The sequence below is a fragment of the Thunnus maccoyii genome, chromosome 1 (assembly GCF_910596095.1).
Source record: "Thunnus maccoyii chromosome 1, fThuMac1.1, whole genome shotgun sequence".
Taxonomy (NCBI): Eukaryota; Metazoa; Chordata; class Actinopteri; order Scombriformes; family Scombridae; genus Thunnus; species Thunnus maccoyii.
The window spans coordinates 9673355-9687742 of record NC_056533.1 but is presented as its reverse complement, the minus strand read 5'-3'; the positions used below and the strand labels follow the sequence as shown (position 1 = coordinate 9687742).

General features: G+C 40.9%; 1 protein-coding gene across 2 annotated transcripts in view; it reads right to left on the bottom strand.

Annotated features, from left to right (window-relative positions):
* The window catches only part of LOC121902846 (insulin-like growth factor 1 receptor), a 50500-nt gene extending 37743 nt beyond the window's left edge, over window positions 1-12757 (bottom strand). Inside the window, exons 1-3 of one of the 2 annotated variants that reach the window (XM_042420010.1) lie at window positions 12560-12757; window positions 11701-11793; window positions 2337-2903 (exon numbers count right to left, since the gene is read on the bottom strand). In XM_042420010.1, coding sequence (XP_042275944.1) covers window positions 2337-2903; window positions 11701-11793; window positions 12560-12746 — 847 coding nt within the window. In that variant the 5' untranslated portion in view covers window positions 12747-12757. Of the gene's footprint in view, window positions 1-2336; window positions 2904-11700; window positions 11820-12559 lie in introns of both variants that reach the window. The other variant, XM_042420011.1, reaches the window with a different exon arrangement.
* Between the last annotated feature and the right edge of the window lie 1631 nt (window positions 12758-14388).

Below are 14388 nucleotides of genomic sequence, written 5' to 3'. Positions count from 1 at the left end.
AAACAAAAGAAATGTGGCTCCAGTACTAGATCACTAGGAGTTGCAGTAGTTGTAACAGTGGTGTAAGTAGAGGCAGTAGAAGCAGCTGTATTACTATATTTACAGTTGTAATCTTAGCAGGAGGAGAAGTACTTGTAGTAGTAGTAGTGGCAGCAGCAGATGGCCTAGTAGTTGAGGCAGTAGTAATAAAAACACTAGCTCAGCACCTGTCGCAGTAGCAGTGGTAATAGGAATACTACTAGCCAAGACATTCAGTATTAGTTCTCGGCTATTTAGAGCCCCTGAAAACTTACTCCATAACATCAACTATTAATGACAAAAATAAGCATAATCAAAATTAAAATACATCTTTAGGTATCTTAGGCAGCTTTATGCATCATCTTTTTCCGGCTGAGCCCCGCCCACTTCAAACTAGTGCGAAGGCCAAAGAGAAAAAAACAAAAATATAGGAATCTCTATTGGAAAAAAACACAACCGTCTTAACTTTTGCAGAAAATAGCGTGTTTGTGTCAGGTCCCATCACTCATGAAGCTTACTGATAAAGTTTTCAAGGCCTTTATAAATGATATCCAAATCTATTTCCTGTCCTTCACCACCTCCTGCCCTCTGAAAAACAAGTTGTAGTCTAGTCTCAACACAGTGGAGTTTACAGACAGAAAGATGGCATTCTATCAGGAGGGACTGCACTGTTTCTGTACAGGGCTGTTACACTCCTTACATCTGGCTGCTTGTAGGACTTTGTCATATTGACAAAATACCTCCATATTATGTCAATATTTCTGTCATCAGAACAATCCAATAACTTCAGAAACTCTATAACTGTATCATCATATTAAGACAATATTAGGAATTGCTGATTATTTGACTGATGATGCAAGAAGAAATAATGGTCACATAAATAACCAAAATGTAAATATAACATACTTTTGAATCAAGGAGGTTTTTGTCAAAACAATACAGCTGCCAGCTGTTGAGTGGATGGTGCAGACGGGTGGCCTTCCTGCATGTGAAGACTAAACTGTAGATAGGGCGTCATGGTGTTTTTAGGTCACCATCCATATGGTGACCGGCTAAATGATCTGGACAGATATTCTTTCCTATTGGATGAGAAACCTCACCTGTTGTCTACATGAGTCTGACACCTGTTAGCACAAACACAGAGGCACAAAGAGGAGAGAGAGGAGAGGTCCAGATTATATTGTGGACTCTCCATAGTGTTTTCCTGCTGATGGGAGAAATGATAACTAAGGCTGTTCTTCTCCACCTGACACCCCCGGTTCATCCAACACCTCCATCCAACCAGAACGTCTTCCTCCAACAAATTCCACCTCCTGATGCCCACACTCTGCCACTCCAACGACACACAAGGCAGGCCAGGCGTATGTGTGTGTGTGTGTGTCAGACATATTTGCATCTCCGTAATCTGTCTACGTGTGTGCCTGCCTGAATCTCTCTCTGTGCTTTGTGTGTGTTTGATGACGATGGCTGTGTGTGCGTGCGTGCGTGCGTGTGCATGTCTGTGTTTACATGCATGCAATCCAGGCCAGTCCTGCGACAGTTCCATGTCACAAGACTGAAAACATCAACATGCTGAGTCTGCAGCAAGGCGCCAGTCACCAGGGAAACAATTCAGCCAGACACACACACTCAGTCAGCCAAAACACATCGTCTGAAACGCACCAGCAAAACAAGTCATCTAAAACACTGCAGTCGTAAACACAAAATTAAAGGGCAAGTTCACACTTATTGTGCTTGGGATAGTTTAATTAAAGTCTAGAGCATTTACTCCTTTATTTCAGTTTGTTTAAGGCAGGTGAGAACAACTGAACTGAACAAGACACCTGAAAAACTGGGTTACTGCTTCTTTTGAGAGACATGCAATAGGAATGAGAATATAATCCACACCAACTAGAGGAAACCACCCCAAAACACAAGGTTTGATGAATATACGGGAACACATTTTGACATTTGAAATCCAGCAGTTGCGCATACTTAGAAAAATCTTGCACAACAACGACATCAGCAGAGGAAAAACTCAAACCTCAAAAGTATGTTTAGCTCTTTCTTTGTGTCCCCTTAAATTGTATAAACACCTAAGATGTATTACAGCAAAGATCCACAGAGAACGTCGCCTTCCCCTCTCCACACAGCCAGTTAGAGCAGTTTAAAGAGACAGGCAGCAGGCCACAGCTGTAGGCACAGAGCCGTTCATTACACTCCCAAATTCACATCTACACAAATCAGGCTGAAGGCTAGACTGTCTGCATGATGTATCTGCAATTTTTTTTAAAAAAATCCCTCCAGAGCTACAGTATCATGTGTGAAAGTCAGCTTACCTTTCTGGCAGTGATTGGAGTTCCAGCAGCGGTAGTTGTAGTTGTTGTTGAACATGGTCTTCCTGCATTGAGGGTTGTTCTCCATGATGCCTGGACAAACATCGCTGCACTCCTTGGACTGCTTGTTCCCGGCAATGAAATTGTTGAACTCTGCGTCCATGATGAGGGACCAGTCGATAGAGTCCAGGTAGCAGAGCTCAGGGTTTTTCTCAATGCGGATGGCGCCGCGGGTGATGTTCCTCAGGTTGAACAGGCCAATGTCCTTCAGGCTGGTCATCTCGAAGATCACCAGGGCGTAGTTGTAGAAGAGGTTACGTCCGCGGATGACGGTGAGGTTGGGAAAGAGCGTGCTCAGACTGTCCAGGCCAGATACCCGGAATAGCAGCAGGTAGTCGGTGATCATGGTCAGCTTGGGGAAACTGAGGGAGCGGAAGACTTCCTGGTTGATGTTGTTGTTGTTTTTGTCACCGATGAGGAGAATCTGTAGGTAGCCCTCCACCACTGTACAGTTCTCTAGGCGCCTAAATTCACTGATGTCATTGCCAATGTCGATGCTGGGGCCGCAGACTGCAGGTGGGAAACAAAAAGGAGACAGTGAGGTGACTGTATAATTGTTATGTATGATAGAAAGCCAAGTAATTACCACCCCACTATATATTCCATTATTTCTTTGCTGTATAATCTTATTTGATGCTTGCAACATCCCCATTTCTCCACAAGGATTATAACAATGTCATCATACCAGTATTCACCAAAGCAAAGCAGCAAAACTATTACACGAGGACTCATTCTTACAAATGATCTGGATTTTTCAGAATTTATTCACACACTCTTTGCAATAAATATCTGTTGAATGTAACAATTCTACAAAACAATGCACTCCATTCCTGACCCAGAGATATTTATAAAGAGATGTTTATCCAATACAATTTTCAAATATTGACAGTACACTTGAGCTGCGGTGTTGTTGACAGAACATGTTTGCCTTGCAGTTCTCATTTTCAATGCCAACTTATGGTGCGACAAAGTAAATACTTGAGCCAGGTTCAAGTCAAGCTTAGATTAACGGCGCAATAAAGTTAAGACGGCTCTGCCTTCAGGCTATTGTTGCTCTTGTTTCCAACCAATATCACCACAGTTTGAGGTTTTATTGTGTGATGTTATGAAGCTTTCATCATGTAACAACATGAAAGGCCTAGAAACTATTCTACCACAAAAAGCATCATCCATAAAACATGTATACACTGTCAGTTGATCAAATACAGTATATGTAATGAAGCAACATGTTAAACAAATGACAAAATGAATCATGGAGGAGTTTCACAAGTACTATGGCAATATCATTCTTCATGAAACAAGAGTCTGTAGCCACGCTAGCGGCTCTGCGAGGCTGTACTTAGCACTCAGCTGTACTCCGAGCTAAATGGTAACATCAGCATGTTAGCATGCCCACAACGACAACGTTGCTAATATGCAAATCTTTAGCAGGTATAAGGGTTGGTTTATGCTCGATCAGAACTAGTATGTACAACACAATGTCCGCCCACATCAGAAATCAAAAGTGTCAAAATCAAAAGCCAACTGTCATAGAGATAAGACAGATGTGATACTGACAGTCTCTCCTGGAACGCATTCATAGTGTTGCGGGGTCAGGCAGGGTTTCTCCTTGGGAAGTTAAAACCTTTTTCCTTCCCCACCTCCGCACACCTGGCCAATGATCGGTGAGACACAGACCCCCCCTAATCCGATGTCAGAAAGGTGTGGGGGCAGGAGGTTTCCCAAGCGGTTTGACTGTCTGACAAGCAGTTCTGACCATGTTCACTATCTTAGTTTGGCATGTTAGCATGCTAAAATTTGCTAACAGAGAGGAAAGCTGAGGCTGATTCATTTTGCAAATATTCTATAAACCAAAGTATTAGACAAATTCAAATTTGATGTGATGATGGCAGTAGACAAAAAAGTTGAGAAATCACTAGCTATTAAAATTCATCCATGAATGTCTGCAACAAATTTCATGGCAATCCATCCAATAGTTAGAGATATTTCACTCCAAACCAAAAATGTCAACCTCATGGGGCAAGTAGAGGAAAAGTCAGTAGGATACATTGTGTAGGAACCATGAAAGGCAGAATTTTGTGCCAATTCATTGATTAAATGTTGAGATATTTCCAAGTGAAAACTGTGATCTGCTAGAGGGGCTACATGAAAAGTCAGTAGGATTCATCGTCTGGGGACCAAGATCATCTGTACCAAATTTCATGACAATCCATCCAATAGTTGAGATATATCACTAAAAAGCAAAAATCTCATCCTCATGGGGGCCTTAGAGGAAACGTCAGGGGATCAGCAAAGTCAGTAAACTTCCACCTCTGGGGATCATGAAAACCTGTACAAAGTTTCATGGCCATCCATTCAATAGATGTTGAAATATTTCAGTGTGGACCAAAGTGAAGGGATTCCACCGACATTGTCATCTCTACAGCCACACCTATAGCATGGCTGATAAAAACAGCAGTGGAACTACAGAGTAGCGTCCCCAAGTCTCAACCTGTGCCAGTCTTTGTATACAATATGATGTTCTGAATTGAAGCCACCTATCTACAGTAGAAATGTCTGGGCTTTGAATCAAACAAATAACGACATCAGACAACAAAGGATAATTGTCTGTCCTTTGATATGAACAATCTGTAAACCATGTATTTATGCACTTTTATGTTCAGTGTAAAATAGATTTGTTCTCGTTTGTTTTGCTTTTAACCACTATTAGTGGCTTTTAACCACTAATACTGCTAACCAGTATTAGTTAGATATTTATATGAACACGGTCAGTAGGGTTGGATTCTATTAGGACAAGAAAACAGCCGGTGCCAAACCAACTACAAAGAAACGTATGAACAAGTTTCTACTACTGGCCTCTGAATAATCAAGAGCCCTCATCAGAAAAAGTTTGGTGGTGATGATCGGTGATGACTGGTGAAGTGTTTGCCTCTCCAACTCTTACACCCACCTGTGTGCTGTGCTCTAAACAATACTTAGCCTGAAGCCCCAGCAGCACCCACAGAAACATGGAGGCCATTATCGCACATCACTGTGAGGAGGATTTAGACTTCAAAAGCTGGAGGGCGGTGAGTCATGGAAAACTCACACCAACCAGCTAACAGGTTGTCACACTACTACTTTAATGCTGGTCTATAAAGTTTTACTGTATGAATGTGACGCAGGGAAGCTTGGGAAAGACTATGCTTTCTCAGCAAACAATAAATTGTTTTCTTAATGACAGGCTTTTATAATTAAACATTAGGGCTGGAGTTGTAGGTTTAATGAGTATAAATAAATGTGAAATTTTTATTAAGGCATTGCCCTAAAAGCAAAACCTGGAGCTTGAGCAATGCGCTGCTGTACATACATATTCCCACACCAGATGTTACGCCCCAGGGTTGTACACTTCCCCATATAATTTAAGAAAATAAGTTATTGTGTAATATGTAATAAACTCTCTACCATCTTCTAACAAATTACAATAAGGTAATGAAGTACATCAAGAGTAGAACGACAAGTGAAAGACTACTCTACGAACTGAATTTGATAATATGAATAAAAAAAGGTCTCAATGCAAAATATTATGAGTGGTTACAGACAGTACCGCTGATACTATAATCTGTAGTTCCCCAAATGTGGTGGTGTCTCATAAGAAACCACACTGCTATTGAGGTGGAACAAAGTTTAATTTCCAATCTAAAAGTACACACTGAACCTTTCTGCTGGCAATGGAAACTATTCCCAATCTCCTCAACGCGGTTTGACAGCGTAGCACAACTTGACTCATCATTAAATTGGAACAGGTCCATAACTTACCAGCTACAGAGATCTACCACCATTATACATTCATACTTCTAAATGTTGGTTGTAGTTAAAAATGATCAATTAGCTCATGTTTCCACAGTATGTTTAACAGACTGTAAACTGTGACTGATGTTCATGAACATGGGATCTAACAAATCAGGATCTTATCATGCAGCTCTTTGGCTCTGAAATTATCCACTGAACAGCAGCTCTGGAGTCAAGCTGTTTTCACATATGAACTCTGGACAATGTCCGGAGAATCAGGTCTGGACAATGTTCAGAGTTGCCCCTTCACACATGTGGCACACATCAGACGCGTTTTCATCTATTGGAAATAAAATAAATTAAAAAAAAAACAAAAAACAGCTTTCATTTTACATGAAATCACAGGAAGTCTTCTCTTCCATTAGCTCTAGCTTCCCAGCGGAGCGTTCAGGCCCAGTCAAAACAATGCAGCTTAGCTGGCCTGCTGCGTTTATCTAACGCCAGCCGGATGATAGCAACATCACCAACACGCCCACTCGCTCACTGTGAATTCTCCGGAAAATGACCTGCTGTATTCACACATGGACTCAATTAGACGTTACACGGACTTGGTGCTAGGGAGCTGACAGGGTAAAGTCTGTTTAATGTCCGATCTGACTGACTTGGACATTTGCGTTCACACATATATTATCCTCCGGGTAATGTCAGGATAACTTCAGGGTTGCAGTGCATGTGTGAAAGGGGCTTCAGTTACACACAGAGAGGGAGGATGCAATGATAGCACGACACTGCCCAAACGCAAACCACAAGTTTGAAGTGATAAAACAAATGAAACACATAAGTAGGAGAGTATAGCATCCCTCCATGAGTGGTCCATCATTTGCTGATGAGGGAGCTAATAGTCTTGCTAAATTTCAGAAATCTTTGTACTTTTCCAGTTGGGTGATTAAAGGAAATTTTTGGCTATTTTTTGAAAATATCTTGTACTATAACAAATCATATATGTTTCTTTACAGCTGGGAAAAGTCTCTTATATGATAGCAAGAAAGATATGTTAAAACTAAGCTCAGCTTTGGCAAAGTTCATTGTAAACAGTAACTTTCCTATAGTCAGTTCAAACCAACACAGTGACGCAGGTACAAATTCCTGATGTCACAACAGTCCTTAAGTGCAACTCAGAGAAAGGGAAACAGACTGTACAGTTTTCCATATTTGAGATTGATTAGGGCTTTTACAAATATATCTCATTTAACATCTTAATTTTAAAAACTGCATATAGAACATGTAGCAAGATGCAACAGTAAGCTTTTATTTGTGGGTTATTGACTTCCAGTGACTTGCAACCAAATATTACTTCTTTTGGGTTTATGTTAAATAGAATTGTGTGACTGTATAAAACAGTACACAGTTTGCACACTGCTAATCTGATGTTAATGTAAACACCCTCAAACTAAAACTGAGAGTCAGAACTCCAAAATCATAGACAGTGATCTTTTTCAGATCTAATCTGCAGAAGTATAGAAACAACAAAACAAGAAATGTGTATCTGTCCTCATACTTTCTTGCTGCTTTAAGAGAGGACTGATCCCAGTGAAATCACAATAGTGAAGTACACAGTATTTAAATTTAAAGGTCCAATGTATAAGATTTAGTGGCATCTAGCTGTGAGGTTGCAGACTGCAACGAACAGGATACCCCTCCCCTCACCCTCCACTTCCAAGCATGTGGGAGAACCTATGGTGGCTGCGAAACTCTCTAGAGTCAGTGTTTGTGGTTTGTCTGGTCTGGACTACTGTAGAAACATGGCAGTGCAACATGGCGGGCTCTATGGAAGAGCACCCGCTCTCTATATAGATATAAAGGCCTCATTCTAAAGTAACAAAAACATGACGATTCTTATCTTCAGGTGATTATACACTAATGAAAACATACTTATGAATATTATATCCCATTTCTGCCGAGTCTGTTCTGCTAGATGCCACTGAATTCAACACAATGGACCTTTAGGGTAGAAGATAAAAAGAGGAGAAAAATAGTAACATTTCTACATTATATTATATATATTATCCAGTCCAATGCCACATCTCATGTCTACTGCTTTGCTCCAAATACTACACTCCTTGATCCTTTTCAGGGACATAAAATACACGCAAAAAGCAGCAGACACAACAAAAATTGGCAGATAGACGCACAACTTTCTACTGAAAAACACAAAAAAGAAAGTTGGGCCCATTTATGAAAATTAAGTTGGTAAACTGGCTCAAACAAGTCTAAGATTGTCCTGTAATTTTTTTCCCCAAAAGCATGTTTTACCACAGTAAACTATACAGACAACAAATATATCCAATGTAAAAATGTCCCAAACTTGACCTCTTTCAACCCTACTTGGGACATCAATGCCAAAGCACAGTGACGCTGTGGCTCGCGGTGTACCAGTGTCCTGCTAAAATACGTTTCATTTGTATTGCCTTTCTTTGCATTTGGCATTTTAATTGGGGATAATTTGGTTCTCACATAAAATAGAGGGTTGAGAGCAGTAGGCTTTTCAAACTGAAGCTGCCGAGAGTTTAGGTCTTCTCGAGAGACGACATGAGAGCCTTTGGTGTGCCATTATAAAATGCCTTTGGTGTGATTTAAGGCCAGCAGTGTGCTGGTATGGCGGTTATGTCTTTCTCTGTAATCTACTTGTCAGTGCACACTGTCAGCAGCCCTCAGTGAGCTGCATACCTGTTAATACAATCCCAACACCCGGGCCTGTAAAAAGACACACTGCCTAGTGATGTTACATCACCACAGCCTCAACGCTTCACCCTCAGTGGCCTCACTGCAGCGCCAGCATGGCCATCTTTCATGGGAACTGCTCCTAATCAAGCCTGTGAAAATACTAAAGAAAGTTTCTGATCAAAATGTACACCCGGCTAAGTGAAAAATACCAATGGCAGGTGTAGGAGCTTAATAACTCCCCCTCTCTTTCCTCTCATACCGACACATTTTAAACAGCTGAGTACACAAGCCTATCTCCGCAGGCTTTGATGAGCCTCCAGATCACATATTTACTTTTGATAACCTTTTCCCAGCTGGCTGCAATACCCAGACTGTCCGCAGACAATCAGCGGAAATCCACTAGAAGCCCATTAAGAGAAGAAATAGGAAGCAATACGCCCTCTTAGCTGGCACTTCATTCACTGCCAATAGACTGCAGCAAGTCTGTTTACTCCTCATTTCCATCCCGTTAGTGACAGACGGCCCGAGGGGGAACGTATTCATAAATACTTTTCCACATGAGAGACAAGGTGAGAAGAAATGCGCTGGGAAGCTTTAGCAAAAGATCGCTCTTGACAGATAAAACTTGTATGGTTCATCTGAAAAGCTGTGTCTGCAGGAACAGAGCTGAACCTGGTTAACCCAAACCAGCCAGCTGCCCTTAAGCCTCAACTGATACAGCAGACCAGCAGGAATGTTCAGAGTTTAGCCACACAAGGAACCTTTAGACAGCTCCACACCGGAGTGAGAATGAATGTAGGATTTCGATGGGAGAACCTCTCTGCAGCTCCCAGGTTTGTCCTGTGACCACTGGGGCTAACAGTAAACCCCATAACACACAGTTCACAAGCTCCTCACTCTTTCCAATCAACAGAACTTGGTCTGTTTTGCTTGCGAATGTACTTTGGCTTGTTCTATTTAAAACCCAGACCCTGGATCAACCCCCTGACCCACCCCTCCCCAACATGTCATGATGAATGGGATGAATCGGGAAGCCCAGTTTACAGAGTAGCTGGAAACATGGAAAATTTTCAGATGGCAACACATATAAAGATTTTTTAAATAAATACAAAAGCTTAAAATTCATTAAACGTGAAGGTTTACAAGCTGACAGAGCATATGAGCTTGATTAGGCCACCGTAGTTTGTCACTAAAAAGTCCTAATCCTTGCACTGATCCATCTGTGTGGTACCAATTAGTGCCTCTCAAAATTATCTCGAAGTTTCAAATGAGTATTAGTTCACTTCAGGAAAAACATTGGACTGTAATCTATAACCTCAGCCCTTCTGTGATTCCCATCATTTGCCTGATGGGAGGATGTTGTTGCGCCTGATCAACACAGCTGCAGCAGTCTGGCATTCATGAAACTATTTCCAAGTTCAAGGTATCCCCAGGTTTGTTTTACAAAGGAGAATAAATGACTATGTTCTGCCAGAAAAGTGCACAGTGACCCCTGTAGACAAATAGCGTTTGTTGCTGTGGTTTCAGTCAGTATTAAGGGAGTTTTGTTCAAATGGATGGCTTTTTTGGGGAGAATATCTACATACAAAAGAAGACGTAAAGTTGACAGTGGTGGTTGTGATTATTTCCCTCGGTTTAGATCTGTTCTCTCACCAAAAATCATGGAAAGTTAACACGAATATGATGGCAAAGCTCTTCCACAGTTTTAAATTAAGTCAAGACCTTTATCTACAATAACATTGCTCCCTTTCTGGTGTTTACATGTTTTTATGTTGCACTTTCAAGATCCCAATTGGACTAGACTGTAAAACCATCAGAGCAGCAGTAATCGAGGGATTCCACAAGTTTTTCTGACTACTTTTGACTCCTTCGGATGTTTAAAAAAAAACAGCCCTGTAACCCACAACCATGAAAAACTAAATATTGTGCGCATGTCTGTGTGTGCTTGTTCATTTTACGGCTCTATGATAGAATACACAGGGTGTTATTTGTCAAGGCTTAGTACAAGCAGGTCCAGTGACAACTGACGTGTTTGCCCACCGTTCGCAGTAGTGTTTCTCACTTCAATATGAAATTAATACATGATATTTTTGAATGCAGAGGCAGACAAGCCCAACTAAACTCAATTAGCTACATTTTAATTACCCAATTCCTAACTCTGTTTGAGTTTTTCTCTTGAGATTACAGATACCTCCCACATTTTGTTGATTCTGATTCACCACACTGTGACTCAGAGTTGACAGTGAGGTTTGTATATATAGCATGACTGACTTTCTCCACTGGCTGAGTCATAGTAATGTATTTACCAACAAACTTAAATTAAGTCTTTCTTCTTTATAGTGGAGTTTAAAACTGACTTTTAAAACACCGTCTACAATCTATCACAGTATTCACCAAAACCATGTAAACTACACTTATTTGCATTACTGACACATTGTATATTAAGTACTTTTCCCACTGAGGTAAAATCATATTTATATCAGAGTATTATACTGTACAATAATACAGCTTTCATGAAGTAGGTTTAATGTAAACAGAAAAAGGAGTCCCCAAAGCCACATGCAGAACAGCAGTGTGATGACATTTTTCTTAACTAATAATAAACTGCAAATTCAAGCACTCATATTTTCGTAATGTAAAGATGTAACATGTAAAATAACAAGAAAACAATGTCTCTATTTACATAGTGTTGTACGATACAGAATATATACAGTGTATTTAGTTTTTATCATAAGGAAAGCTACCGTTACTTCCTCAGTTTAGATAGTATTTGAGCATGTAATAAACAGCAGTGTGGAGTAGCAGTACTTACTCTCTGCGGTGGCGGGCCGGAGGCAGGACGACAGACCCAGCATCACACACCAAAACAAGGTCAAGCGGTTCCTTTCCATTCGAGACCTCATTCCTGGAGAAGTAAATCCCCCCCAAATCCTGTAAATAAATATGTTGAGGGGAGGAAACGTCGGCATAAACTGGTCAGAATGATTAAAAGGCTTTTTTAATCTCCAGCCAGCACCTTTTAGCTGTTAGCCGGCTAATGGAGCTAATAGCTACTACAAACAGGCTAGCAGGACAGTCCAACCGTGCTCCAAAAATCACCGATTTATTCCCCTGGCCAGAAAATATGTATTCATATTTCTGTTTATTCCCGCCAAACAAAAACAACACCACGTTGATGTGTATAATGAAACCAATGCGGCTAAACTAGCGGTGGGGGATTCCTCTGTAATCCGCATCTTCACTCTCCATATCTGGAGGAAAAAACGTTCAACGTCCCGCTGCTGGAGTATCCTCAGGAGGCAGGAAAAAAGAGTCAAACCCCACTACAGTTGGGATGGAAAGAGAGGGTCTTGGGTGTACAATAACATATTAAAAGGGTACACAACCCCCTTGAGTGAAGGACACGATGTTTTGTTTCGAAATATCCAGGATAAAATCTGGTTTTCAGACCGCAGCCTCCTTCTCCTCCTCCTCCTCCTCCTCAGCCGCTCATCATGCACTCACACGCCGCGTTGTTGTTGTGGCTGCAATTCATCTTCATACCAACGGAAAATGGAGTATTTGACCTTAATGCTCCGGGCCAGTTCAAGTCATCTGGTTATCTAACGCGCTCCGTCGATAGATAGCTGAACAGGTAGCGTCGTTAGACAGATTAATGTACAGGTACATACCGTACACAGTCTCTCCTTCGGTCGGTCTGCAGTCTGCCGTGTCCGCTGTAAACACGCCGCCGTGCGCAGAGATCGTCTCCGTTTCAACAGATGAATCACTCCAGCTTGTTTTTGCCCCGCCTTCCAGTCTATGAAAGTGGGCGTGGCTCCTGCTGCAGTTCAGCCACAATATGAGAGCAGTTACCATAGTGACCGGTCTGGTACTCATCACAAGAAGGTCAGTTTTTATCTCTGCGTGTTAACAGTATCGTGGACAGAATAAATAGTAAACATCTACGCCACGGACACCACATCTCATTAATCTATCATATTTTCATATCTTTTACTTAAGTGAAAGTAGCAATCGTACATACCACGGCACAAAAATACAAAAATACTTCACTACAAGTAAAAGTCCTGCATTAAAATACTACTTAAGTAAATGTATAAAAGTATCAGCAAAATTTACTTAAAGTATTAAAAGTAAAAGTACTCATTATGCAAAATATACAAAATGTAAAATGTACTCACCACTCTTGGACTTTGTCATGTTTTCTTGTCTTAAAACATTGAATCAAAGAGGATTTAATGCAGATTTTGTGACACTAATCAACAGACAAAGAGCCCTTTAATGTCAAGGTGAAAACAGATCTCTACATAGTGATCTAAATGAATTACAAATCAAAAAATAATCTGTTTTACATGTGAAATATTGAACTGAAAAGTATCTAGTAACTATAGCTGTGAGGCAAATGTAGAAGAGTAAAACGTAGAATATTTCCCTGTGAAATGTAGTGGAGTGGAAGTATAAAGTAGCATAAAATGGAAATACTCAAGTAAAGTAAAAGTACTTCAAAGCTGTACTGAAGCACAGTACTTGAGTAAATGTACTTAGTTACTTTCCACCACGGCATATTTGCGACAGAGGACCACGTCACTATGCCACCTTTGCTTCTCTATACACACCAGTAACTGGAGTAAGGGTTATTAGATACACTGTCACTGATCCACCAGAAGCCTATAAACAAACTGATTCCCAGTTTGATGAAGCATTCATTTGTGCTCTTCCTCGCTGAGGTGCCCATCGTCACTATAAACGATCACAAATTTTGACAGAGTGAGACCTCAGCGCTTCTTCTCCTCTCTGGTCACCGCCGTAGAGACTCCGTTTACGACGCGGTGCGAAGGAAATCCGGGATGCTGATCCAGGATCAGGGTTGTTTTGCTGCTCACAAATACTCAGCAGAGGGCTGCCTATACAAAGATCGTGTCTGTCTGTCTGCACCACCTAGAATTACAGTCTCAATCAATCTGCGTAGTTTCAAGTGTGTCTTTATATGTGCACAGTGTACAGGCTCATCATTCATACAAGTACGAATATCACTTGTGCCTTTATACATCATTACCTACATTAACGAACCCACGGGTCCACATTATGTCTGGCCTAGTGTTTTGTAGGCATGTGGCCATAGTTTTCACATTGTATATGTGCGTGTTTATATAATAATCTGTAAAAGAATTCATGTAATATTTTTGTGTCTAAGCTCTGTGCCTTGTAATATTACAGTATATCTTAAATAAAAAGACACAAATTTAAGACTCATTTAAAAATTGGCTACTAAAATAAAAACCCTGCAGAGATATGGAATCTGTTAGGATGGTTATTCCATAATAAACATTGAAAATTTTGAAAATTAGCCCCTCAAATACATCTCATCAGCTCTGAGCTCTGTATTCCTGCAACGACATTAAAGGGGTTGTAAGCGATAACTTGGCTAACTTCCTGTCTGTTCTTGCAGGTAGCACTTCCCTCCCTCTTCCACACATCACCACATGAACGTGCAGCGGTC